The sequence below is a fragment of the Glycine soja genome, chromosome 3 (genome assembly GCF_004193775.1).
Source record: "Glycine soja cultivar W05 chromosome 3, ASM419377v2, whole genome shotgun sequence".
In the NCBI taxonomy this organism is placed as follows: domain Eukaryota; kingdom Viridiplantae; phylum Streptophyta; class Magnoliopsida; order Fabales; family Fabaceae; genus Glycine; species Glycine soja.
Window position 1 is genome coordinate 24,853,738 of NC_041004.1, and position 26,936 is coordinate 24,880,673.

At 33.9% G+C, this 26,936-nt stretch overlaps 2 protein-coding genes and 2 pseudogenes across 2 annotated transcripts in view; all 4 read left to right on the forward strand.

Annotated features, from left to right (window-relative positions):
* Positions 1-2,378: 2,378 nt before the first annotated feature.
* On the forward strand, positions 2,379-4,490 carry LOC114405052 (annotated as a pseudogene).
* Positions 4,491-10,360: 5,870 nt separating this feature from the next.
* LOC114406330 lies at positions 10,361-16,927 on the forward strand (annotated as a pseudogene).
* LOC114406328 overlaps positions 11,184-26,936 on the forward strand; it is a 28,841-nt gene continuing 13,088 nt past the window's right edge. Inside the window, exons 1-2 of the mRNA XM_028369017.1 lie at positions 11,184-11,293; positions 18,966-19,063. The gene's annotated coding sequence lies outside the window, so the exon portion shown is untranslated. The remainder of the gene's footprint in view (positions 11,294-18,965; positions 19,064-26,936) is intronic.
* On the forward strand, positions 20,385-25,029 carry LOC114406329 (putative disease resistance protein RGA4). The gene is made up of 3 exons (XM_028369018.1): positions 20,385-23,115; positions 24,367-24,441; positions 24,774-25,029. The coding sequence occupies exons 1-3, from the start codon at positions 20,583-20,585 to the stop codon at positions 24,941-24,943; spliced, it is 2,778 nt and encodes a 925-aa protein (XP_028224819.1). The 5' UTR covers positions 20,385-20,582; the 3' UTR covers positions 24,944-25,029.

Sequence of the window (26,936 nt, forward strand, 5' to 3'; positions counted from 1 at the left end):
CAATGGGCGTTATTTAGATCCTAAACGTGACCCTCTTCCAACTTCATCGATCTGAATGATTGGACGATTATTCAAACATTTTGAGCTCTCTGTCTGTATACTTATGTGAAGGCTAGAGCTACTCGAAATAGCTATTTCGAGTCTCTTTCTTGATTATTTTTGTTGTCGGACAAAAAAGATAACAAGGTGAGTTTGGTTGGTCGAGATGCCTGCTCGGCCTTTGTTTCGTTTCTTATAAGAATTTTAAGACTGATTATTTTAAAGTGATGATAAAATTGAATAGGAGGATATATATATATATTCTTTCATCTCAATTTTTACTCAATCAAATAACTTGAAAATTATTTCACTTTCAACATGTACTTTTTTTAAAAATAAAAATACAAGATACCAAATTAAGTTGAAATGATTTGAAATATAACTCAAACTCATTTTCAAAATAGATGAAATCTAATTTATAAAATTCAAACTTATTAATATTAGCCTCAAATTAGAACAAATTAATGGGACAGGCCAAGTGATTATCATTCCTATATATACCGCCAGCTAGCGCCATTCATTAGGTCCAGGATGGAATTTAAAAGTGATTGACAAGTTCACATACACAGTGAGGCATATATCGATATATGCAGAAATGACATGTGTATAACTGTCTACATGTAATTAAACTTAAACTAATTTCTTTCCATACTAAAACTTACACTTGTTATCAGCGAAAGATTCATCATAAATTAATATATCTAAGCGAGAAAGATGAACTTTTTGAATTTGAATGTACGTAGCTCATATATAGAAGGGAGAGTTATAAAATCAAGTTATTGGCTGTCATATATGACTCCCGATCCCTCGTGCCCTCCAAAGAAAAAATAAAATGGAAGCTAGATTTGAACCTTAATTTAAAAGGGAACAATATCTTTTTTTTAGTAACAATTGCTAAATGTTTATTGAAACTATGCTGTGTCATTCTTGGATAGATCATTATACTGGAAATTAGGAAATGCTTTGAGGCTGCTAATTAACTAATTAAACAGAATGATTCCGTCTAATAAAGAACGGTCACTTGTTTGCTTTCTCTAATTAATAACCATACAAGCACCAATTCACAACTGTATTAGTGGCCACGTACTGCACAATATATGTGATATTTTGTACACAAGAATCATGTCCAACCATTCTTGAGTCTTAGTGAAGAGAAATCTTTCGGTGCTTTTGTGGATGCTTGTCACATCTTTTTATTGTTTCATCTCCAGGGAAAATTCTAAAGAATTAGGTCAAAGTTCCTCTTCATCATATTGTGATATTCCCCTTACAAAGCTATCATTTTTCTTTAATAATAAATGAGCCTTTCCCTATATTTTTTTTTCTTATATTCGCGTTGGATGCTTGCGTCCAAAAAGTAGGTTAGAGATAATTCATCAATCTCATTAATTAGTTATTCTTCTAGGTTATCTAAACTATAAAATTATTTGTCAAAATTTTATAATTCGGTGATATTAATATTTCTCTCTTAAAAAAATATAATTACATCTTGATATTATTTACTGAAAATTTCATAAATAACATAACATGATGATATCCGTAACTTCAATAATTCACTTAAATGAACACAAAGGCGAAACAGAAAAAAAAAAAAAAAAAAACACATACACAAAGGTGGAATAGAGTGGAAATAATTTAGTAACTAAGAAAAGTACGTTGAAAGAGAAAAGAGCGATAAAAATGGTTAAATAAAAATAAACGTTATTTGCTTGATAAAAAAATTATTTAATAGCCTGCAAATGACGTGTAATTATTAAGGGATAATAATAATTAAGGAAATATAGCAATAAATTAGAATTACATTTAGAAATTGGTAATAATTATTATGTTGAAAATAAATTTATCTTAAACTAACATAAAACCAAAACAATAAATAAAACTTACTAATGGTATAAAATTCATTTTAGGGATTTAGTTAGGCGGCTTTCATACTGTAAAAAGAAGTGGGTCATATATATATATATATATATATATATATATATATATATATATATATATATATATATATATATATATATATATATATATATATATATATATATATAAAGAAAAAAAATACTAAATAGCTTCAAATTATTATATTCATGATTTCAACTAAATTTTATATAATTCTTAATCAAGTAATTTAATTAATTTATGAAAGGAAATTAATAATACTTAATTAATTATGGGTCATATTGTGATTGTTTGGGGACCATGGGTCCCATAATCCATATAATAATTTCTGGTCAGAACTAGGCTAGGGACATTGGCTAGGCCCTCTTAATTATCAACTGTTAGCAAAAGGAACCAAGCAAAGCATAGCAACCCCCCCCCCCCCCCCCCCCCCAACTTCTTATTTAAAACCTTCAATCCCCTCCTTATTGAAGCCAAGCCAAGCCAAGAAACTCGGTATTGTTAATAATGTCTAACATCCACACTGCAACCAACAGCATGAAAAAGTTATCAAGTTATTTGCATTCCCTATCCCAAACCCCTCACAGGCTCAGAAAGAGAATGCTAGCCACTTGGACCCCAGACCAGGAATTCAACCAAGTGAGGCACAGATCTGGTGCTGACATGAAGAGGAAGCTCAAGTGGCATGATCTTGTGGCTCTTGGTGTTGGAGGAATGCTTGGTGTTGGAGTCTTTGTCACTACTGGCTCTGTTGCCCTTCACCACTCTGGTCCCTCAGTCTTCATTTCCTACATCATAGCAGGAATTTCAGCCCTTCTTTCCTCTTTGTGTTACACTGAATTTGCTGTTCAAGTTCCAGTTGCAGGAGGAGCTTTCAGTTATTTAAGATTAACCTTTGGTACAAACTCTTTTCTTATTCCATTGGATTTTTGTTTTTTTTTTCTTATATCCGTGAGAATCAAAAATAGGTATCAGAAAATTTTTAACCAACTGAGTTAAACCCACTTGGTTCATTAGACTTTAGTTTACTATATATACCTTTTGAATTTACTTATTAATTGTGTGTTATGTGTAGGGGAATTCTTGGGATATTTTGCTGGGGCAAATATACTAATGGAGTATGTGTTCTCAAACGCTGCCGTGGCAAGGAGCTTTACAGAATATTTGAGCATTGCATTTGGAGAAAATGATCCAAATGTGTGGAGGGTGGAAGTCCCTGGCTTGCCAAAGGATTATAGCATGTTGGATTTTCCAGCTGTGGCTCTCATTCTTATTCTCACTCTCTTCTTGTGTCATAGGTTTGGTTGATTTAACTGTTACTATTTCTATTTTTTTCATTCTGCGAGGAATATGTGGTTTTTGCTATGATGCTATCTGCTTATTATCAGTTTTTACTTTTTAGTCATCCATATTTCATTGGATAAGCATTTAAATATATTATCCTGTTATGTGACAACTAACAAACTACTTTATTACCTATTTTGCTTATGTTTTTTAATCATAATGCTGAACCATTAATTATTTACAATTTTTTTTTATGCTTGTCAGGGTTTTAGTGGAATTTTGAAAATACTTGATTGTTTTATTCTTCTTTTTTATTGTTATTTTTCTGGTTGATTGCAGTACAAAGGAAAGCTCCATGTTAAACCTCATTATGACAGCCTTCCATGTTATTTTCTTCGGATTCATCATAATCGCTGGTTATTGCAATGGAAGTGCCAAAAACTTGGTTTCTCCAAAAGACTAGCTCCTTTTGGTGCTAGAGGTGTTCTTGATGGAGCAGCAATAGTCTACTTCAGTTATATAGGCTATGACTCAGCTTCAACCATGGCTGAGGAGGTTAAAGACCCTTTTAAGAGCCTACCCATTGGAATCGTGGGTTCAGTTCTCATAACCACTTTGCTTTATTGCCTAATGGCTCTGTCTTTGTGCATGATGGTTCCTTACAACAAGGTCTGTACTCAGTATTTTTCTGTTAATCGATCAATATTCGTTGTTAATTTGATAGTTTTTGTTAATAGGAGATATTCAAATCTATAATCTCTTCCTCTCTTTCTTTCTTCAACTAACATGACAATCTTGTAACTGTTTCCCTACTCACTAGTACTATATCAAACAATTTGTGTCATATATATGAAGCCTCTCAATTCCTTAATTATTTCCTATAGTAAGCATGAATTGGACCCTTACTTTAGGCATATAGTATAATATTTGTTGTGTTATAAGTGATAAAGCTAATTAATTACTATGGTTTAATATAGATATCAGAGAAAGCATCATTTTCAATAGCTTTTCTGAAAATTGGTTGGAATTGGGCAAGCAACCTTGTTGGGGCAGGTGCAAGTTTGGGAATAGTGGCTTCTCTCTTGGTTGCCATGTTAGGCCAAGCAAGATACCTTTGTGTTATAGGAAGGGCACGACTTGTGCCATCATGGTTAGCCAAAGTGCATCCTTCAACAGGCACACCAATGAATGCCACGGTCTTTTTGGGTAAGCAAATTTGTTTACATGTCTTAATTTGGTGTATTGTTTATGTCTTAATTAACAAAATATAAGAAAGAAGCTCAAGCCATTATATACTAGGTTCGGCCATTTGAACTTTTGTCTTTTTTCTCTAGAAGAATCGTAGACATTTCAACATGCACTTTTCTATAAATGTTATTGTACTAACACACCTGAGGATACGGAAACTTGTCACTTTTAATTTTCATGCATATAATGAGTACTGATACGAAAAATGACTCAGTATTTATCTGCAATAAAATAAAGTTGTAATTTGGGTTAGTTATACTTAAGGCATTTCTTTAATGAAGAATCATATATTTAAATTTTGGTTCACTCAAATAACGACATATTCAACGAATTCTTATTAGCATTAGTACTTTATAATGTCTTTTCACGTATCTTAATATGCTATGTTTCTCTAAAGTTCAGTACCAGGATGACTTTGAGTCATCTGCTAAAGGATCGTATATATTAATGACGACGGGATAACTAACAAGTTAGTTTTTTTTTTTTAATATTTACACTCTTTATTTTTAATACATAAATTTTTTTAATTACCTTACATTAAATAGTCGGCGTTTAGTATCAAACTTCTTATGTATGCTTTTATTTTTGCTATTCACCTTCATTGCCTAACATGGTTGTCTCTCATTCACGATATATAAACTTCATTTTGAAGGCCTTTTTGTCCTATCAGGAATAATTAATTTAACTTTTATCTATAAAACATTATCGTAGTCTTTCTTCCTACATTGTTGTATATAGAAAGGGATGGTTTATGTATTCGGTTCTCAATAACTTTATTCCACAGTATTGGTTGAAACTATGTTTCGTCAATCAAATTGTATTTTAAATTTTCGTTAAAAAAATTAATAGAATTAATATTTAAAGTGATTAGGAGAAATTAAAGTGATTAAAGACAATCGATAGTAATTGAATACCAATTATTTAGCGTTTTATTAATGCCATATTTATCTTTAAATCTATAGATAAGATAAGTAAGTAATAGTGGCAGTTTTAGATTAAAAAATAGATGTTAGGATTCTTCTTTTTAATTGTATACAAATAATAATATGATATTTATCTGCAGTAAAAAAATAATGATTTTTTGTTGTGTGAATAAAAAATAATGATATTTATATACCTCTAATATACCTTCACCTCTCTATTCAAATATATATATATATATATATATATATATATACCTTCACCTCTCTTCTACCTTAATTTTTCTTGTCACATCCTATTACTTATTCCATCTATCATTTGTATTACTTTGCTGTTTTTAATCTTACACTGAATGCGTATATATATATACAGCATGAGTATAAGAATGTCAATTAATAGATATTGGTGAAAGTTTAATGAAATATGTGAATTGTTGTATGTCCTAAGTTATATATATATTATATTTAAGATTAATAGTCTTTCAAAATTTAAAAATGTAAAAATTGCAAAAATATTTTTTATCAAATGCAATTAACCAGTGTAATATAGAAACTTTCATCTCATTTTTTTTCAAAAAATATTCTGAATGTATTTTTAAAATATTGTTTTCTCAAAAGCTAAAACACAGTAGTTTTTAAACTGATCACACAATATTCATAAACACAGTAGTACATAAAATTCTAATAAAACAATTTAAAACATTATCTTTCTCCAAAACAGTTTCAAAGTCAACGAGATGCATGCCATAAGTTGGAATGGTACTTTTTTTTTGGTGAATAGTTGGAATGGTATTTCCATTCTTAATTAATATGTCCAAAAGAAAACTTTGACACTGATTAATTAAGTTTCATTCACTAGTTCTAGTTTTCTACTAGTCTCAACACTGAATTAATTTTTTGTAAAAAAAAAAACACTCAATTAAATTAAACTTAGATGAGCTTTTTATTTTAACTTTACTTGATGTATTTTCTTTAATAATTAATAAAATTAAGCATTATGTTTTATATTTTTTAATATTAATATTAGAAAGAAATGAAATGATGATTCAACACCCCATATACTTGACCTAGGTAATAACTTTAATTAAAACATGGCAAGATCGACACATACGAATTAATGTCATCCCATGAAAACATTATAGTAATAAAAAAACACAAGAGGAGAAAGTGGGAATTAATTAACAAAATAAAACAAGTAATAAAGATAAGGAAAGTGTGAAGGATACCATACCATACATTAAATAAATATTTTTCTTCTTGTTGTTGTTGTTGATGTAGGGCTTTGCCAGCAACAATTGCGCTGTTCACCGAGCTTGACATTATAATTGAGTTGATCAGCATCGGCACACTGTTGGTGTTCTACATGGTAGCCAACGCTCTTATATATCGTCGATATGTAATCACTAGCCATGCCCCACCTACGCACACTCTCGTCTTCCTCTTTCTCCTTGTTGCTTTGCCTTCTGATAATTTCATCTAGGCAGTTACAAAAGTACTAATTACTGCATAAATTAGCTTTTGTTGATTTTACTTTGAAACATTTTTTAATTTGCCAATATTTCATGAGATGATGATGGGGTGTCTGGCTAGGATGATACATTTGAAAAAGTTATGGCTTTCAAGGGAAATTTTAGTAGTTGATCCATAATTTAGGGTCCCTCACTCACTGGCCTCACACAGTACCCTTTTCTTTCCTATTGTGAATTCAATAGACAATAGTAGTGTTAGGTTAGGAATGGAAGGTTGGTATGCTCATATGAGTGGACACATGGCACAATGAATGATGGGAAACTCCTTAGCAAGCAAAAGCTTCGAACCTTTTGATGGGGCCATGACTGGATGTGCGTGTATCAATCAAAGGTTGACACTTGTCGGCCAATAATTAATATTTACACTAAGTTTAGGTGAGGAGGCTAGTGGTGTGGGGTCAACAAGAGAGAGAATATATGTGTTTGGAGTGGAGTGGGAGGGGGGCTGGAAAATGAGGTAAATTGGTGAAGAGATCTTTTGATCTTTCAATTTCCTAGAGCAAGATCATGTGGGATGTGGTTTTCATTGGAAAGTGAAGTGTGATGGACCTGCACACTTTATCTCTAATGGGTTTTGGGTTTAGGTTGACTCAAGTTGTTTGACTAAGGCAAAGGTGCTTGTCTACTAGCCAAATCACCAAAACCAACTCTCCTTCACTTCACTTCACATGCACTTCCGAATCCCTTTCACTTTTTTTTTCTTTCTTTTTATCCAAGGGATTAATTTATTATTTTGTCATATTTCCTACGCCATACATATATATTTGGTTCAAATATGTTTATTCTTCTTCTATCCATTACCACAATAATATGGTAGAAGTGTTGGTAACACATTTTTTAGATTAAATTAATCTAGAGGTCCTATAATTTCTATAATTTTAATTAGCTTTCTATAATTTAAATATTTTTCATAAAATTTTTAAATTATAGAAAGCCTGAAAAATCTTTAAATTACTCTAGAGTCCTACCAAGCCTCTTACAAGATTACCTCGCACAGAAACATCAGTCATTAATGGAACTTATAAGGGATTTATGGAAATTATATTGTAGAACAATGATACTAAGATGCATACCTATCATATGAGTGGATATGCATTTTTTGTAGTCGGGTACTGGATGTGCCATTCCATGTTTCTGGAACCAATAACACAACTTGATTTTGTACACACACACACAATATATATATATATATATATATATATTATATATATATATATATATATATATATATATAATATATATATATATCTTAGATATGCTATATATTCACATCATAGGTCAATTATTTTATGTTAATAATTTCACCTTCTCACTCATGTTCTTCATGAAGTCTTTGTTTAAGGCATTTAAAAAGTTGAAACTTTTTGCTGCAACTCTAAACCTAATAAACTCCTGCTTATCATGTTGCTGACTGGCATACTAGTTTCGGGTTAGGTGTTTTAAGATTTTCATGTTTTGTTGAGGTGCAGGAGAATTGATGATGTGGTGGTCAGAGAATATTGAGCCTAAAAAGACACTATTTCTTTATTAGTATTAATGTAGATAAAAAGTAACAACTATATACAACATACACTTTGAATTGGATTCAAATAAGATTGGATTGAGTTGGAATTTATAAATTTATATTTTGATCAAATTGGTTTAAAATTTAAATCTGATCCAATCCAATACAGTTTGGATTAGATTAATTTTAGTCTTATTTTTATTTCTTTAGAGAAATTAATAATGGTAATATGTATACTAAACATTATAAAAAAATAGACTAATAATACAATTTGATCTCTATAATATATTATTATTTTTTTGTTTTAATCCTTATAAAATATTTTTTTAAAAGATACTTGTAAAATTATCTTTTTAGTTACTGTCTTTGTTACTTAATTTATTTTAGTTATTTTAATATTCTTTTTTCGTATTAATTCTGACAATAATACTATTAAATATATTGTTTGCCCTTATAATATACTGTTTATTCTTGTCTGAGCCTTAAATTTTTAATTTTGAAAATGATTCTTGTAAAATTCCTATTTTTAGATTTGACTATTTGTTATTCTGTTTTAGTTATTGTAATATATTCATTTTTTTTTTGTTTTTTAAAACTTACGGAAAATAAAATTGAAGCTCAAAATGAAATTTAAAGAAGTATCTAAAGTGTAAATTAAAATAATTTCTGTGAACATCCAGATAGAAATTTAATTTAAAAATATAATAAATTAAATTAAGAAAAGAGAATTATGAAAAAATCAGTGCATAATCCAGAGATTTATAAAATAATATTTTGGACATGAAAATATGTTTAGAATATATTTGAGGTATTTTGTGGAAATTTGTTGGTCTATTTAGAAATGTGCGTGTGTACTAATGGATAATTGATAGAGTTCAATTAAAAACACTAACTAATTTAGGCCCAAAAATAGTAAGAAAATTGAAGCAACAACCGTGACATGTTTGTTGTTAAACAGGAATGAAAAAAATCATAAAACATGAAGTAATAAAAGTACTGTTGTCTTAAAATGAAAATAAAATTAACTCGTTTAATTGCAGCACATTTAAGTGGTATGGAAACTTCATGGTGATCTTGTGCTGCATGTTTGGTAACCACCATGGTCAATTTGACGAGTCTGTACCTATGTTGATGGGAGCTTTTTGCCGGATGCTTCTCATATGTATTGCGGCCATATGGCCTCATGGATAATGGAAGTTTTTTCAACCTTTGATAAAGGAGGTGATGCTTTCAAGGCGGAACTTTCACGCAAACTGTAAATAGTAAGTTTTGAAAGCTAATTACCATAAGCTAAAATATGATTTAGGTATACCATAAGTAAATTAATAAATATTATTTTGAGTCCTTAATAAAAAAATTATTTTAAATTCCTAATAAAATAAAATTTTTATTTTGTTTCTTGATATTTGATTTTAAAAGATTTTTTTCACTAAAAACTCATTAAAATTTATGGAATTTATAATCAACTAAAACAAAATATTAAGAAGTTAACAATAAAATTTTTACTTTATTAGAGATTTAATGTAATTCTTTTATTAAAGATCTAAAATAAAACTCACTAATTTATGAAAATCTAAAACATATTTATCCCTTGATTAAATTGATAAGTTCAAATGATGATTTTGTTCTAGACATGAAGAGTTTAAGAATTTTTGTAAAATAAAAGAGTTTAAGAATGATTGTTTATGAGATATAGCTTATTAGAAATACAAATGAGTCAAGTATATATTGTGAAATGAAATTAATAGAAATTTTTGAATTAAGAATCATGTTTAGTTCAAAATTCACCCTTTTTATTTTTATATGCAAATCTATATTAAAATATATTTATTTGTGATTCTCAAGTATCCCACCCACGTGTTTTGTTTGTCAATTGCATGAGCTGTAAGGGAAATTATTGCTCCTGGGGACCACCTTAACCATTGGCCACAAAAACTAGAGTTGACGAGTGAAGACTTGTATTTTTACTTACTTCCGATCTCTGATGTTGGAATTCCTGATAACACAAACCATGGCTGAATCATTTCTCTTCAGCATCGCTGAGTCTCTCATAACAAAGCTTGCTTCTCATGCTTTCCAAGAAGCTTCTCGGGTGGTGGGTTTGTACGACCATCTCCGAGACCTTAAAAAGACTCTCTCATATGTCAAGGAAGTGCTGTTAGATGCTGATCAAGAGCAAAAGCAGGAGCATAACCATGAGCTTCGGGAATGGCTGAGGCAGCTCAAAGGTGTCTTCTATGATGCCGAAGATTGATGTGCTCGATGAATTTGAGTGCCAAACACTGTGAAAGCAAGTGCTCAAAGCTCATGGTACCATCAAAGACGAGGTAAGCCACTTCTTCTCAAGTTCTAATCCACTTGTTTTTCGTTCCAAGATGGCTCAACAAATCAAAGATGTCAGCAAGCGGCTAGACAAGGTTGCAGCTGATAGGCATAAGTTTGGGGGGCACTTGGTCTCCTTGCATCACCTAGAAAGAATGAGACACCGGAAGATGTTGTCAAACAGTATCTGGATGAATTACTGTCAAGATCTTTCCTTCAAGATTTTGTCATTTCGGGCACTATTTGTAAATTTAAAATTCATAATTTGGTGCATGATCTTGCTTTGTTTGTTGCAAAAGATGAGTGCCTACTTATAAATTCCCACATTCAAAATATTATTGTGAATATTCGGCATCTGTCTTTTGCTGAATACAATTTTATAGGAAATTCATTCTCCTCAAAATGGGTAGCTGTGAGAACCATAATGTTTCCAAATGGTGTAGAAGGAGGCAGCGTTGAATCTTTGCTAAATACCTGTGTGTCAAAGTTCAAATTATTGCGAGTTTTGGATTTAAGGAATTCGACATGCAAGACTTTGCCACGTTCCATTGGTAAGTTGAAACACTTGAGATATTTCAGCATTGCGAATAATTGCAACATCAAGATGTTGATGTATGATGTAATTCAATTTGTTAGTTAGGAGTTAGTTAGTTTGACAGCTATGAAGGTAGTTATAGTTATATGTGCAGTGTGTATAAAAGTGATCATGAATGAGATGAATGACAGTGCAGAAGTTTTAATTCAGAATTCTAAGTTCCCTCTATTTTCTCAATCAATTCTTTCATCTTCACTTATTCTCTAACATAGAGTGAGTGAGTGCATAGTGTGAGTGTGTGTGAAGAGCTTCTTTGTTCCAACAAACTGGTATTCAGAGCAGAGGTTCAAGATCCTTGGATACTGAAATTGAGATGGCTTCCTTGAATGGAAATTTTCCAGCATCTATGCCTGTTCTCAAAGGCAAGAACTATGATGATTGATGTGCTCAGATGAAGGTAATCTTTCGATTTCAAGATGTGACAGAAGTGGTGCTAGAAGGGGTTCAAGAACTTGACAGGAACCCAACTGATGCATAGAAGGTGGCTCACTGTGATTTGATGAAAAGAGATGCAAAGGCATTGTTCATTATTCATCAGTGTGTAGATGCAGATAATTTTCAGAAAATTAGATCTGCTAATACTGCAAAGAAGGCATGGGATATTCTAAAGAAATCCTATGCAGGGGATAGCAAACTCAAGAAGGTGAAGTTGCAGACCTTGAGAAGGTAGTATGAACTTTTACAAATGAGTGATCAAGAAAGCATTGGTGAGTTCTTTTCTCGAGTCTTGACAATTACAAATCAAATGAATGCTTATGGTGACAAGCAATCAGACTTGGGGATCATTGACAAGGTATTAAGAACCTTGACACCAAGATTCGATCATATAGTGGTGGCAATTGAGCAAGGCCAAAATCTTGAAGAAATGAAGATTGAAGAACTGCAAGGAATTCTTGAAGCTCAAGAGATGAGGCTCAATGAAAGAAATTCACAAAGATCAGCTGAGCAAGCTATGCAAGCCCAAACAACCAAAGGGAACAACTATGATGGTGGTAAGAATAGAAAGGGAAAGTGGAAAAACAGTAAGTGGAAGGGGTCAGGTGAGGGCTCCAGCAGTTCTAGAAACCATAACCAAAATGAAGAAACTGACAAGAAAAATGGAGTGAATCACAAAGTGGTCAAGAAAAAATTCAACAAGAAAGGGATTCAATGTTATAACCGTCAGAAATAGGGACATTTTGCAGATGAATGCAAAAATAAAAGGGTTCCAAGAAATGTAGATGAGGCTCAATTGGCACAAGATGAGGATTCTGACTCTGATAAAGTGTTACTAAGGACAACAACAAACTCAGAAGAAGACAATGTTAATCTGTGGTATCTTGACACAGGTTGTTCCAATCACATGACTGGACATAGAGAGTGGTTTGTAAATATTGATGATAAGGTGAAGAGCAAGATCAAGTTTGCAGAGATAACAGCTCTGTAACTGTAGAAGGCATTGGAAAGGTGATGATTCAGAGGAAGGATGGACAACACTCATTTATCAATGATGTGCTATATGTTCCCAATATGAAGAACAATTTGCTGAGTTTGGGACAGTTGCTAGAAAAGGGCTACTCAATGCAGATGGAGGACAGTCAAATGAAGATATTTGACAGCAAGAGGAGGCTGATTCTATAGGCCTCTTTGTCAAGAAACAGAACATTCAAGATTGGAATTCAGATTGCAAAATTTCAATGCTTGGCTGCTTCTATAAGTGATGAAAGCTGGATGTGGCATCACAGGTTTGGTCATCTAAATTTCAGGAGTTTAAGTGAATTGAAAAGTAAGAAAATGGTTCATGGTCTTCCCCAAATTGAGATACCAAAACAATTATGTGTTGAGTGTTGTGTGTCAAAGCAACCAAGGAATTCTTTCAAGTCAGAAATTCCAATCAGATCCAAAAGAAAGCTTGAAGTGATCTATTCTGATGTGTGGGGTCCTTTTGAAGTGAAATCCCTAGGAGGTAATAGTTACTTTGTGTCATTCATTGATGAATTTACTAGAAAAATGTGGATCTATTTCATTAAGCAGAAAAGTGAAGTGTTTAACATTTTTAAGAAGTTTAAGCTATTGAGTGAAAAGCAAAGTTATAAGGTAATCAAAGTGTTTAGAACAGATGGAGGTGGTGAGTATAACTCACATGAATTTCAAGTATTTTGTGATGAAGAGGGGATAATTCATGAAGTGACATCTCCCTATACACTTCAACATAATGGTGTTGTTGAGAGAAGAAACAGAACCATTTTGAACATGGCCAGGAGCATGATGAAAGGGAAGGGAATGCCTCATTATTTATGGGGAGAGACAACTTCTACTGCTGTGTATATTCTAAACAGGTGTCCCACCAAGAGATTGCAGGGATACACACCTGAAGAAGCATGGTCAGAAAAGAAGCCTAGTGTGAGTCATTTCAGAATATTTGGTTCACTGTGCTTTAGGCATGTGCCTGAGCAGAACAGAAAGAAACTTGATGACAAGGCTGAACCAATGATACTCATTGGATATCATCCAACTGGTGCCTACAAGTTGTATGATCCTAGAATGAGGAAGGTTGTGATTAGAAGAGATGTCTTGATAGATGAAACAAAGGGCTGGAATTGGGAAATAAATGTTGTTGACAATGGTGAAAGAAAGGTGATTGTGAACCTTGAAGACAAACAAAGTGAAAAGGATGTCCCATCATGTGGAGAGTAACTCAAAAGGTCACAAAGAGAGAGACAAGTACCACAAACACTTAGAGATTATGAATTGTATCCTAATACAACAATCACTACAGAAGGGGATTTTGTGCACTTTGCTCTACTTGCTGAATCAGAACCAATGAGTCATGATGAAGCTTCACAAAGTTCACATTGGAGAGCAGCTATGGAAGAAGAATTGAGATCAATTGAGAAGAATCAGACTTGGGAGTTAGTCCATTTGCCTCAAGGAAAAAGACCAATTGATGTGAAGTGGGTCTATAAGACTAAAGTAAAGCCTAATGGAGATGTGTCCAAGTATAAGGCAAGATTAGTAGCAAGGGGATTTCAGCAAAAACATGGCTTGGATTACAATGAGGTTTTTGCTTCAGTTGCAAGACTTGAAACTGTTAGACTCATTGTGGCAGCTGCTTGCAACAGAAATTGGTCTCTATATCAACTGGATGTGAAGTCAGCATTTTTGAATGGGCCACTTGAAGAAGAAGTCTACATAACTCAACCACCTGGTTATGTAGTTGCAGGACAAGAGGATAAAGTCTACAAGTTGAATAAGGCACTATATGGCCTCAAGCAGGCTCCTAGAGCCTGAAATATGAAAATTGATAGCTTTCTAGTCCAGCAGAATTTCACCAAGTGCACTACTGAGCATGAAGTTTATGTCCAGAAACACAGATTCTGGTGAGTTTTTGATAATATGTCTCTATGTAGATGATTTGCTAGTGACTGACAATAGTAAAGAAGATATAAGAGTGTTCAAAGGAAGAATAATGGATGAATTTGAGATGTCTGATCTTGGTGAACTATCATACTTCCTGGGTATTGAATTTGTTTCTACCAGTAAAGGGATTTTCATGCATCAAAAGAAGTATGCAGAAAACATTCTGAAGAGGTTCAATATGATGGATTGCAATTCTGTTATCACACCAACTGAAACTGGAATTAAGTTGCAAATAGATGGGGATGAGAAAGAAATTGATCCTACCTTGTACAAGCAAATTGTAGGCTCATTGAGGTACCTATGTAACACCAGACCTGATATTGCCTATTGTGTTGGGTTGATAAGTAGGTTTATGGAGAAACCAAAGATACCCCACTTCTTGGCAGCAAAGAGGATTCTGAGGTATGTGAAAGGAACATTGGATCTTGGCATTTTATATCCTTACAGTTAGAAGAATATAGAAGGAGAAGTGTTTGGTTATAGTGATTTAGATTGGTGAGGTGATAAGAATGATAGGAAAAACACTACTGGTTATGTTTTCAAATTTGGAACATCACCAATCTCTTGGTACGTGCTCAAAGAAGTAGAGTGTAGTTGCTTTGTCAACATGTGAAGCAGAACATATTGTTGCTGCTATGACAGCCTGTCAAGCTCTATGGCTGGAAGCTTTAATGGAAGAACTAAACTTGAGAAATTACAGTCCTATGAGGTTGTTGATGGATAACAAATCAGCAATTGATTTAGCTAAGCATCCTGTGGCACATGGCTGGAGTAAACATATTGAAACCAAGTTTCATTTCCTGTGTGATCAAGTGAGTAAGGAGAAGCTTGAATTGGAGTTTTGCAGGTCTAAAGATCAAGTTGCAGACATACTAACTAAGCCATTGAAGTCTATCAAGTTCAAGGAATTGAGAGACAATTTAGGAGTGACATCCTTGACAAATCTGAATTAAGGAGGGATGTTGATGTATGCTGTAATTCGGTTAGTTAGTTATGAGTTAGTTAGTTTGACAGCTATGAAGGTAGTTATAGTTATATGTGCAGTGTGTATAAAAGTGATCATGAATGAGATGAATGACAGTGCAGAAGTTTTAATTCAGAATTCTAAGTTCTCTCTATTTTCTCAATCAATTCTTTCATCTTCTCTTATTCTCTAACATAGAGTGAGTGAGTGCATAGTGTGAGTGTGTGTGAAAAGCTTCTTTGTTCCAACACAAGAGACTCCCCAATTCTATATGCAAGCTCCAAAATTTGAAATTGTTGAATATTTCGGGATGCGAGGAGTGGAAGCATTGCCGAAAGGATTAAGAAATTTGATTAGTCTGCGGCATTTGGAGATAACTACAAAGCAATGCAAGCTGTTTTGCCTTACAGTGAGATTACCAATTTGATCTCGCTTGCACTTCTGTCTATTCAATCATGCCATAATATGGAGTCTATCTTTGGAGGGGTGAGATTCTCTGCTCTTAAAACATTGCGTGTTGCTGACTGTCATAGTCTGAAGTGTTTGCCACTGGATGTTACAAACTTTCCAGAATTAGAATTTCAGGTTGTTGAAAACTGTGTTAATCTGGACTTGGAACTATGGAAGGACCACCACGAAGAACAAAACCCCAAGTTGAAGTTAAAATGTGTTGGATTCTGGGGTTTACCACAGCTTGTGGCCTTACCTCGATGGCTTCAAGAAACTACCAACTCCTTACAGACCTTGATTATTAAAAACTGCGACAATCTTGAAATGCTTCCGGAGTGGCTGTCAACTCTGACTAATCTGAAATCACTTCTTATATCAGATTGTCCAAAGCTTATATCTCTCTTGGATAACATCCATCACCTTACCGCACTTGAATCTATGTATATCGATTTATTGTGTTGGACGTGATTCACGTATTGAAAATTGATTTTGGGTGAAGTTACCCTGGAGCTGCTGCGTCATGGGATAATCAATTCTCAAATTTCAGTGTTAGATTTTTCGTTTTTGTCCTTCACTTTGTTCCGTTGTCCATCAAGTTAATGCATCACGTATATTTACTGTGATCTCCACTGCCTGTTGTTTTTGTACTGTTATTTTGCTGCAGAACGGCTATATTTGGTGTTGTTGTAGCATTTTATAAGGTTATTTTATTAACATTTTTTTGGGTGCTGTTGGTTCATAATATCAGTGTTATTATATTGCTTGGTTAGCACTTAAGTGTTATTTCTTGGTTCATAATGTTGGTTCTTTGCCCGTTCAGCAAAAACAGTGGTTAATAAAATAAAAACAAAACAATTTGGTAACTAACTAGCTAACCCTGTAATCACCGAGGCAATTGGGATATTACACACTGCCATTTTGGTAAATTATAATGCAAAAGACGCTCACAAACAATTAATATCCGTTTTGGTAATTTTACCTTGAAAATTAATTTTGATAGTTACTTTTCAAATATCAATAAATTGTGAAAAAAAATAGTATTTTTCCCTCCTCTCCTTTCTCCCGAGCCCTTCTCTTCCATTTCCTACCACCATTATCATTCATACTGTTTATTTCCTTTAATTCTAAGGCTTTGTGTTATCTTCATTTTCCTTTCTATCACAAGGCCTATTATATTTTTGATAGTTTTTTCATTCCCTTTTTTCCTCATCAACAGAGTCTCTTACATCAGTAATCACACTTAGACAAGAGTTTCACGTATTACCTTCACCTTCATCAGTGGTAGGGCCTGTTTTGTCTGCTTTTCTTTCCTAGTAATTGAGCCCTTGTCCAACTGACATCTTTCCAGCACCTACAACAACACTTCTAAAACACTGGCAGAGTTACTTTTCCTTTTTCCGATATTCTCAGGTCTGCCCCTTTCCCTTTAACCAAATTTGAGTGCTCCTTGTATTTTCCAATAACCTCCTTCCAAAGCTCCCAATCTTTACCTCATTCCAGTTACCTTGTTTGCTCTCATGGGAGATGCTTTCATCCATGACCCCTAGGGTAAATCATCTTGATCAATTTCATTCGTATCTTCTTCCTTACAGTCACTCCTTCATCAAATGATCCAAGCATTTGCACAAGAAACAAAGATTTTCCCATAACACTTACTCTTATTCTGAAAGATTTTCACATCACACTTTCATTGCACTTATCCCATTTGATAAAATTCCCCATTGATTTGCCAATTCGCTCTGCCATCTCCTTTGTTTTGAAACCCACCAGAAGATCATAAACCCTAATCTAAAATGGACAATGATTAAGATTGACCTACGCAGGATTTTCTTCTATATTCATTGAATTGAGAACCACCAATCTTCTATCAAAGCACCATGACCCTCCTTCTTCAACCTGTGCTCGATGCTTTTCATTTAGGAACCTGAAGGTGTAAAGGTTCCTTCCTACTTCATTGATTTCTACACCCCCACGCACCTTCCAAATTTGCACTATTGTTGCCATGAAGCCTTGTTGTTGAAAGATCCCTGAGTTAGAATCTTCCCTGCCAGTCATGCCTAACTTCTTTCACTTGCTACCTCCTCACCACTCTCCATCAAAGCTTCAACCTAAACCTTCTCCTCTATCATAAACTTCACTTTGCGCCATTGTTCCACATTGTACCCTGTCTCTCACAGTTGAGACTGCTAACTAACCCTAACTCAATGCTGGTAGATTCCTGAATCAAAACCAAGAAAAAAAATCTTGAAAGAAAACCCTTATGATACTGATACTTGCAGGAAACTAGCTTAGCAAGATTAAGGGACTCATTCATCATGCACGACGAAGGGACTTGTTGATATACTTGAATTTTACATATAGAGAAAATTTATGTTGTCTTGCCCATGAATTTGACTCCATTTGCATATATTATATGCACGATACTAATTCTTGACTTATTATTATGCTTGGATATTAGATAACAAGAAGACGCAGCCTAGAATTCGAAAGCTTTTGGTGTCTCCCACTGAGCGAGACTTTTTTTCACCTTTTGATATAATATTATTTATAAATTCAATCAATCACTTAGATATGCGATAATCAACTAGCATGATTATTAATTTTTAAATAATTAATTATATTATACATGTTATTAGAAATAACATCAACAACAGCATGCACATGATACCTCTATATATTCCTCCTTCGTTTTGGAAGCACCATCTTCCATATGCATACACTCCCCCCTCCCCCCACTTGTTCCCTCTCTCCACAGACCTTATATATACCTCTGAAAAATGTTCAACACATTAATTACCACTCTCTTCCGTAACAGGGAGACAAAGAAATGGACCAGATGTGTTGGTTTCTCCCAAATCATGAAAGTCAATGATGGAAAAAGACAATTGTTGAGAAAATAGGTGATTCATTGAGGTACCATCATTCAAACATAAACCACTATTTATGATTTATTTTTATTTTTTATTTTTATTATATTTAACTCAAAAATCATACAAATAATAATTTATAATTAAATAATAATATAAAATTATTTTATACTATCAATGCATGAGTACGTATTAAAGTCATAGTTGTTCACCAAACACATGAAATATTTTATTTCAAAATTCTAATAACACCTGTAATATTAATGGTTTAAATATGGATAATTTGCAAGTAATCCTGCAGGTTAACCATAGAATATCAGATCCATTAAATTTATAAATAATATATCATATGGTGGACAAACCTCTCGCACGGTGGGAAATGCACAAATCTTTAATTTCCCACACTAGATCCATGTTTGGGTCATTTTTCATCAACCCATCAATAGTTCCCAATATATTCTCGCCACTCCTACAAATAACCGAACCCAACCTAAACATAACACACTTCTATGAAGCAAGAAACAAGACACAATTTTGTTAATCCCGATCCCGAGTGCCACAAAACACAACCACCATCAACTCAAAACATCTTTCAAACATGCAGCTGGATTTGAATTCTACTGCACAAAAGAGAATTCACATGTCGGAAAATCCTTTAGCCAAGATCCCACTGAAAACAAATTATTGTCCATGACAACTCCAGAATGCCTAAATAAAAAGTAACAACTATATATACAAGATACACTTTGAGTTGGAATTTCAAATTAGATTGTATTGAGTTGGAATTTATAGATTTATCGTCTGATCAAATTGGTTTAAAATTTAAATCTGATCCAATAGGATACAGTTTGATAATTAAGATTAGTTTTAGTCTTATTTTTATTTCTTTAGAGAAATTAATTAGGGTAATATGTATACTAAACACTAGAAAAAATAGACCAATAATACTATTTGTTCTCTATAATATATTATTATTTTTTGTTTTAATCCTTGTAAAACATTTTTTTAAAAGATCCATGTAAAATTATCCTTATAATACAGTACCGTCTTTGTTACTTAATTTATTTTAGTTATTTTAATATTCCTTTTTCGTATTAATCCTTACAATAATACGATTAAATATATTGTTTGCCCTTATAATATACTGTCTATTCTTGTCTGAGCCTTAAATTTTTCATTTTGAAAATGATTCTTGTAAAATTCCTATTTTTGGATTTGACTATTTGTTATTCCGTTTTAGTTATTGTAATATATTAATTTTTCTTTTTTCAAACTTAAGAGAAAATAAAATTGAAGCTCACAATGAAATTTAAAAAAGCATCTAAAGTGTAAATTAAAATAATCTCTGTGAACATCCAGATAGAAATTTAATTTAAAAAATAATAAATTAAATTAAGAAAGGAGAATTATGAAACAATCTGTGAATAATATAGAGATTTATAAAGGAAATTATTCTCCTCGGGGCAACCTTAACCATTGGCCACAGAAACTAGAGTTGACCAGTGACTACTTGTATTTTTACTTCCGATCGATCTCTGGTGTTGGAATTCGGGATAACACAAACCATGGCTGAATCATTTCTCTTCAGCATCGCTGAGTCTCTCATAACAAAGCTTGCTTCTCATGCTTTCCAAGAAGCTTCTCGGGTGGTGGGTTTGTACGACCATCTCCGAGACCTTAAAAAGACTCTCTCATTAGTCAAGGCAGTGCTGTTAGATGCCGATCAAAAGCAGGAGCATAACCATGAGCTGCAGGAATGGCTGAGGCAGCTCAAAAGTGTCTTCTATGATGCCGAAGATGTGTTGAATGAATTTGAGTGCCAAACACTGCGAAAGCAAGTGCTCAAAGCTCATGGTACCATCAAAGACGAGGTAAGCCACTTCTTCTCAAGTTCTAATCCACTTGTTTTTCGTTCCAAGATGGCTCAACAAATCAAAGATGTCAGCAAGAGGCTAGACAAGGTTGCAGCTGATAGGCATAAGTTTGGTCTCCGAATAATTGATGTTGACACACGAGTAGTTCATAGGAGAGACACGAGTCGCATGACACACTCCCGTGTGAGTGACTCGGATGTGATAGGAAGGGAACATGATAAAGAAAAGATCATAGAGCTTTTGATGCAGCAGAATCCCAATGATGATGATAAAAGTCTCTCTGTTATCCCCATTGTAGGGATTGGAGGTTTGGGAAAAACTACACTTGCACAGTTTGTGTTTAATGATAAGAGGATATATGAGTGTTTCTCATTGAAGATGTGGGTGTGTGTTTCTGATGACTTTGACATTAACCAACTCATTATGAAAATCATCAATTCTGCTAATGATGCTAATGCTCCTTTTCGCCAACAGAATTTAAACATGGTCGATCTGGAGCAATTACAAAATCAATTGAGAAGCAAACTTGCCGGTAAAAAATTCTTACTTGTCTTGGATGACGTATGGAATGATGACCGTGTTAAATGGGTTGAGTTGAGGAATTTAATACAAGAAGGGGTTGCAGGAAGTAAAATTCTAGTGACTACACGTATTGATTCCATTGCTTCCATGATGGGAACTGTTACCTCTCACAAGTTACAAAGACTTTCTTCGGAGAATTCATTGTCTCTTTTTGTCAAATGGGCATTTAAAGAAGGCGAAGAGCAAAAACATCCTCATTTGGTAAATATCGGGAAAGAAATTGTGAAAAAATGCAGAGGGATTCCATTGGCTGTGAGAACATTGGGGAGTTCACTATTTTCAAAGTTTGAGGCAAATGAGTGGGAATGTGTGAGAGACAATGAAATTTGGAATTTGCCACAAAAAAAAGATGACATTTTACCTGCACTTAAGTTAAGTTATGATTTCTTGCCCTCCTATTTGAGGCAATGTTTTGCATTATTTTCGCTTTACCCAAAGGATTATGAATTTCGTAGTTTTGAGGTAGTTAGGCTTTGGGGTGCACTTGGTGTCCTTGCATCACCCAGAAAAAATGAGACACTGGAAGATGTTGTCAAACAGTATCTGGATGAATTACTCTCAAGATCTTTCCTTCAAGATTTTATCGATTGTGGCACTTTTTATCAATTTAGAATTCATGATTTGGTGCATGATCTTGCTGTATTTGTTACAAAAGAGGAGTGTCTACTTGTAAATTCCCACATTCAAAATATTCCTGAGAATATTCGGCATCTGTCTTTTGCTGAATACAGTTGTCTTGGAAATTCATTCACCTCAAAATCGGTAGTTGTGAGAACCATAATGTTTCCAAATGGTGCAGAAGGAGGCAACGTTGAATCTTTGCTAAATACCTGTGTGTCAAAGTTCAAATTATTGCGAGTTTTGGATTTAAGTTATTCGACATGCAAGACTTTGCCCCGTTCCATTGGTAAGTTGAAACACTTGAGATATTTCAGCATTGAGAATAATCGCAATATCAAGAGACTCCCCAATTCTATTTGCAAACTCCAAAATTTGCAATTGTTGAGTGTTCGGGGATGCAAGAAGCTGAAAGCATTGCCCAAAGCATTAAGAAAATTGATTAGTCTTCGGCATTTGAAGATAACTACAAAGCAACCTGTTTTGCCTTACAGTGAGATTACCAACTTGATCACGCTTGCACATCTGTATATTGCATCAAGCCATAATATGGAGTCTATCCTTGGAGGGGTGAAGTTCCCTGCTCTTAAAACATTGTATGTTGTTGACTGTCACAGTCTGAAGTCTTTGCCACTGGATGTTACAAATTTTCCTGAATTAGAAACTCTATTTGTTGTAGACTGTGTTAATCTGGACTTGGAACTGTGGAAGGACGACCATGAAGAACAAAACCCCAAGTTGAAGTTAAAATATGTTGCATTCTGGGGTTTACCACAGCTGGTGGCCTTACCTCAATGGCTTCAAGAAACTGCCAACTCCTTACAGACCTTGTTCATTAAAAACTGCGACAATCTTGAAATGCTTCCGGAGTGGCTGTCAACTCTGACTAATCTTAAAGCACTTGAAATATCAGATTGTCCAAAGCTTATATCTCTCCCGGATAACATCCATCACCTCACCGCACTTGAAAGGTTGAGAATTGTCGGTTGTCCTGAACTGTGTAGAAAATGCCAGCCACATGTCGGTGAGTTTTGGTCCAAAATATCACATATCAAACACATCTTCATTGAAGAACCAGAAAAGCTGGAGGAAGAATAAGACGAATAGGAATGATTTGTTGACACATAAGCGCTGAAGGTCCTTTGGCAACCCCTGGACGTGGATCAAGAATGGTCAAACGTGAAAAAAAGAGGAGACCATGATGTTTGATTATTGTGTTGGACGTGATTCATGTATTGAAAATCGATTTTGGGTGAAGTTATCCTGGAACTGCTTCTCCGTTACTGCCTGTTATTTTTATACTGTTATTTTGCTGCGGAACGATTATAATTGGTGTTGTTGTAGCATTTTCTAAGGTTATTCTGTTAACATTTTATTTGGTTCGGTTGGTTCATGATATCAGTGTTATTATATTGCTTGGTTAGCACTAAAGTGTTATTTCTTGGTTTATAATGTTGGTTCTTTGCCCGTACAGCAAAAACAGTGGTTAATAAAATAAAAACAAAATAATTTGGTAATTAACTAACTAGCTAACCCTGTAATTACCGAGGCAATTGGGATATTACACACTGCTATTTTGGTAAATTATAATGCAAAAGACACCCAAAAACAATTAATATCTATTTTGGTAATTTTACCTTCAAAATTAATTTTGATAGTTACTTTCAAATATCATTAAATTGGGAAAAATAAGTATTTTTCCCTCCTCTCCTTTCCCCCGAGCCCTTCTATTCCATTTCCTATCACCATTATTATTCATACTGTTTATTTCCTTTAATTCTAGAGGCTTTGTGTTATCTTCATTTTTCCTTTCTATCACAAGGCCTATTATATTTTTAGTAGTTTTTCCATTCCCTTTTTTTCTTATCAACACAGTCTCCTACATGAGTAATCACACTTAGACATAAAGATGTTAGATATTAATTAGAAAAATAATAATAACAAGTTTTATGAGCCTTAAATTGTGGAAGATGAAAGTTGTAAAGTTGTAAGTTACAAAGTCTTGAACAAGCAATTATGTGAGCATTTAGTATTCTTGAATAAGCAAATTATGTGAGTAGTCACTCTATTCTAGTATAAATAGGGGATCATACTCTTGTATTTTGTGTGGCAAATGAAATAAAATCTTCTTCTTCTTCCAACATAGTGGCATCAGAGCTTGAGTTCTAGAGTGTTGAGAGAGAAACACTTTGTGAGTTGATAGAGAAACACTTTGTGAGTTGAGAGATGGCAAGCAATGGCTTGAGTATGTTTCAATTCCCTTGTCTTACCAAAGGGAATTATGATAATTGGTGTCGTCGCATGAAAGCCTTGTTAGGTTCTCAAGATGCATGGGAGATTGTAGAGAAAGGTTATACCCAATCTCAAAATGAGGCTATTTTGTCACCAAATGAGAAGGAGACTTTGTTGAAGTCGAAGAAGAAGGATTAACAAGCACTTACTTTCATTCATCAAGGTTTGGATGAAGCTATGTTTGAGTTGCACTACTAGAAAAAGTAGTTTTCACAACACAACAACAACATCGGTCAAAAATAACCGCTGTAGTATAACACGCGGTGGTAGTTTCGTAATTATCAGTTAAAAAACAACAACGGTGATGTAGATACCCGTACTCGAATAAGAAAGCTGAAACTTCCACAACGTTTGTTTCATGGAGACCGATGTGGTGTGCACGACATGTAGATGGTCACGTGACACTCAGTGACCTCACTCGCGTTACTGTGGACCTCACTCGCGTTTCAGACCTCACCGATGACCTAGCTTCTTCGCTCAGTTGCCCTACACAACTTTCATCACTGCTTCAGTCACCTCTTCGGTACTCTCCCTTCCGCGTCGACAAGCACACCCCATGACTCAAAGGTGAAACGTATTTGGCCGCTGTTCGTGAGAGGCTTGAGCAGTTACAATAAACCCCATAATCATCCTCGAAGAAGGCCAAACTGAACCCTAGCCTTCTCATCTTGTAAGGTTTCTTTTTCCCTCTCTTTGATTTTTCTATGTGTTTCGTTTTCTACTTTCTTATTAGCTTTATCATAAGTTAGTTTTAGCTTTTGGACAAGAGCATGTGTAGAACCTTATGTTTTAGCTTCTGATTGAGAAGTGTGCAAACCATAAAATGACAGACATTGAGGGTTAGATAAGCTGCAGAAAAATAAAGGCTAAAAGAAGATGTCATTTTCTGTCACTCAAGGACGGGCACTGCCTGTTGCTCTATTTGAGCCCTTGTTTGGTGTTTTCCCTTTGTGTAATCATTCAAAGACATGCCATTATGCTCCATTATCCATAGCCATTTGGGTTTCTCAAGCCTCAATGTCTTCAATTTCGTCCTTACCTACCTAGGGCTTCTATCACAATTTCTATCAGAACATCCAACCTCTATCTTCTGCCTAACCATATCTGCATATTTTAGGATTTGCTATTATATCTGATTTCTGGATCCGGGTATATTTCCTCTTCCTTAATTTGGTTATGTCATGATGTGTTCTTTTTCTCTTAGTAATTCCCCCTTTCAATGAGATTTATTCCTTTCTGATAAAAATAAAAACTAACTAAAGTATATATAGAAATTAAAGCCCAAAACTGGTTTCAAGTTTTGGGAGGTGGACACCATGTCTGTGTTCTGGTAAAGAAGATAACATTTTCATCATTCATAAGTTTCTGAAGTTGCAGATATAGGTATATAGATCTGGGGGTTGTTTTCGGTTTGAGATTTTTATATTATTTTAATTTGCTGCATAAAAAAATTTGGATCTCAGTACCCAATCACACAAGAAAGAGTAAACGGATCTAGCATGAAAGTTACTAATGTACTATATGTGTAAGAGCTGCAGTATGCTACTCTGTACTCTAGGATATAGGGCATCATCCCACAGAGTTCCTTTCTCTTGTTCCTGTTTGTTGTTGCTTTTCTTTATTTAGAAAAAAATTAATAAAAACGATAAAACAAATGTCTCAATTTTTTTGTGAATTTTATCATATGAGGATTTATGGATTTAGCAGTTAGCACACCAAAGATGTCTTTGACTGGTCTGGTCTGGTTTTGGTTTCTTCATCTCTTTCTCTAGGGTGGATTTCTGTGGATTTGATCCTGGATTTAGGGTAAAGATGGTTCTATTGTCATTTTTGTGGTTTTTCTGATTCTGATTATTAGTTAATTAAACTTTGAAGGCAGGTTGTTAGATTAGGGCGGCGCTGGAATTTCTGCCTTTCTAAGTTTGTTCCTGTAGCGAGTCCTCTCTTCTGCAGCGATGAATGCTGAGATAACAGTGAAAAACAAATTTAGAATAACATTTGGAAAATATTCTTTTCTTTTTATTTGGCCTAAATTATACTTTTGTTTTTTGAATTCTTTATAATTCACCAATCAATAAGCAATATATTGCATAGTACTTTGCTTAGAAATATGGCTGCTTACTCTGCAGAAGCCACTTTCTATTTATAAATAATCACATGATTATTAGGTTTCAGATATTATACCTATTCTGCATGTTTGTAATATGTTTATAGGTTTAAAAAGTTCAGGTTGTCTTTGGTATAAGCTGTGTATGTCCAATTGAATTCTTGAACGAAAAACTCAGCTTAGACACACGTAAAATTGTCATCTTAATAGTGTAGCTTAGGTAAATCATGGCAAATATAAGATGAAATGGGAGAAATTTTATGAATAAAGGATGCACCCTTTTTGAAATTGGACATGGATAAAATTGTGTGGCATGCTTTTATCATATTGTATTTGAATGGATCACAATCCTTTAATCTTCAGGAGCTTTATCTTCGTCATAATAACATTGTTTTGTCATCTCCTCTTTGCCCAAACATTCCTTCTCTTTTGATCCTTGACCTTTC

Excerpts from the sequence above, each read along its gene's own strand:
- LOC114406329 (XM_028369018.1), top strand. The coding sequence starts at position 20,583 with ATGGCTGAATCATTTCTCTTCAGCATCGCTGAGTCTCTCATAACAAAG. Across the intron at positions 23,116-24,366 it reads AAAATGCCAGCCACATGTCG|GGAATTATGATAATTGGTGT; the intron begins GTGAGTTTTGGT and ends GTCTTACCAAAG. Across the intron at positions 24,442-24,773 it reads ATGGGAGATTGTAGAGAAAG|ATGGTCACGTGACACTCAGT; the intron begins GTTATACCCAAT and ends CACGACATGTAG.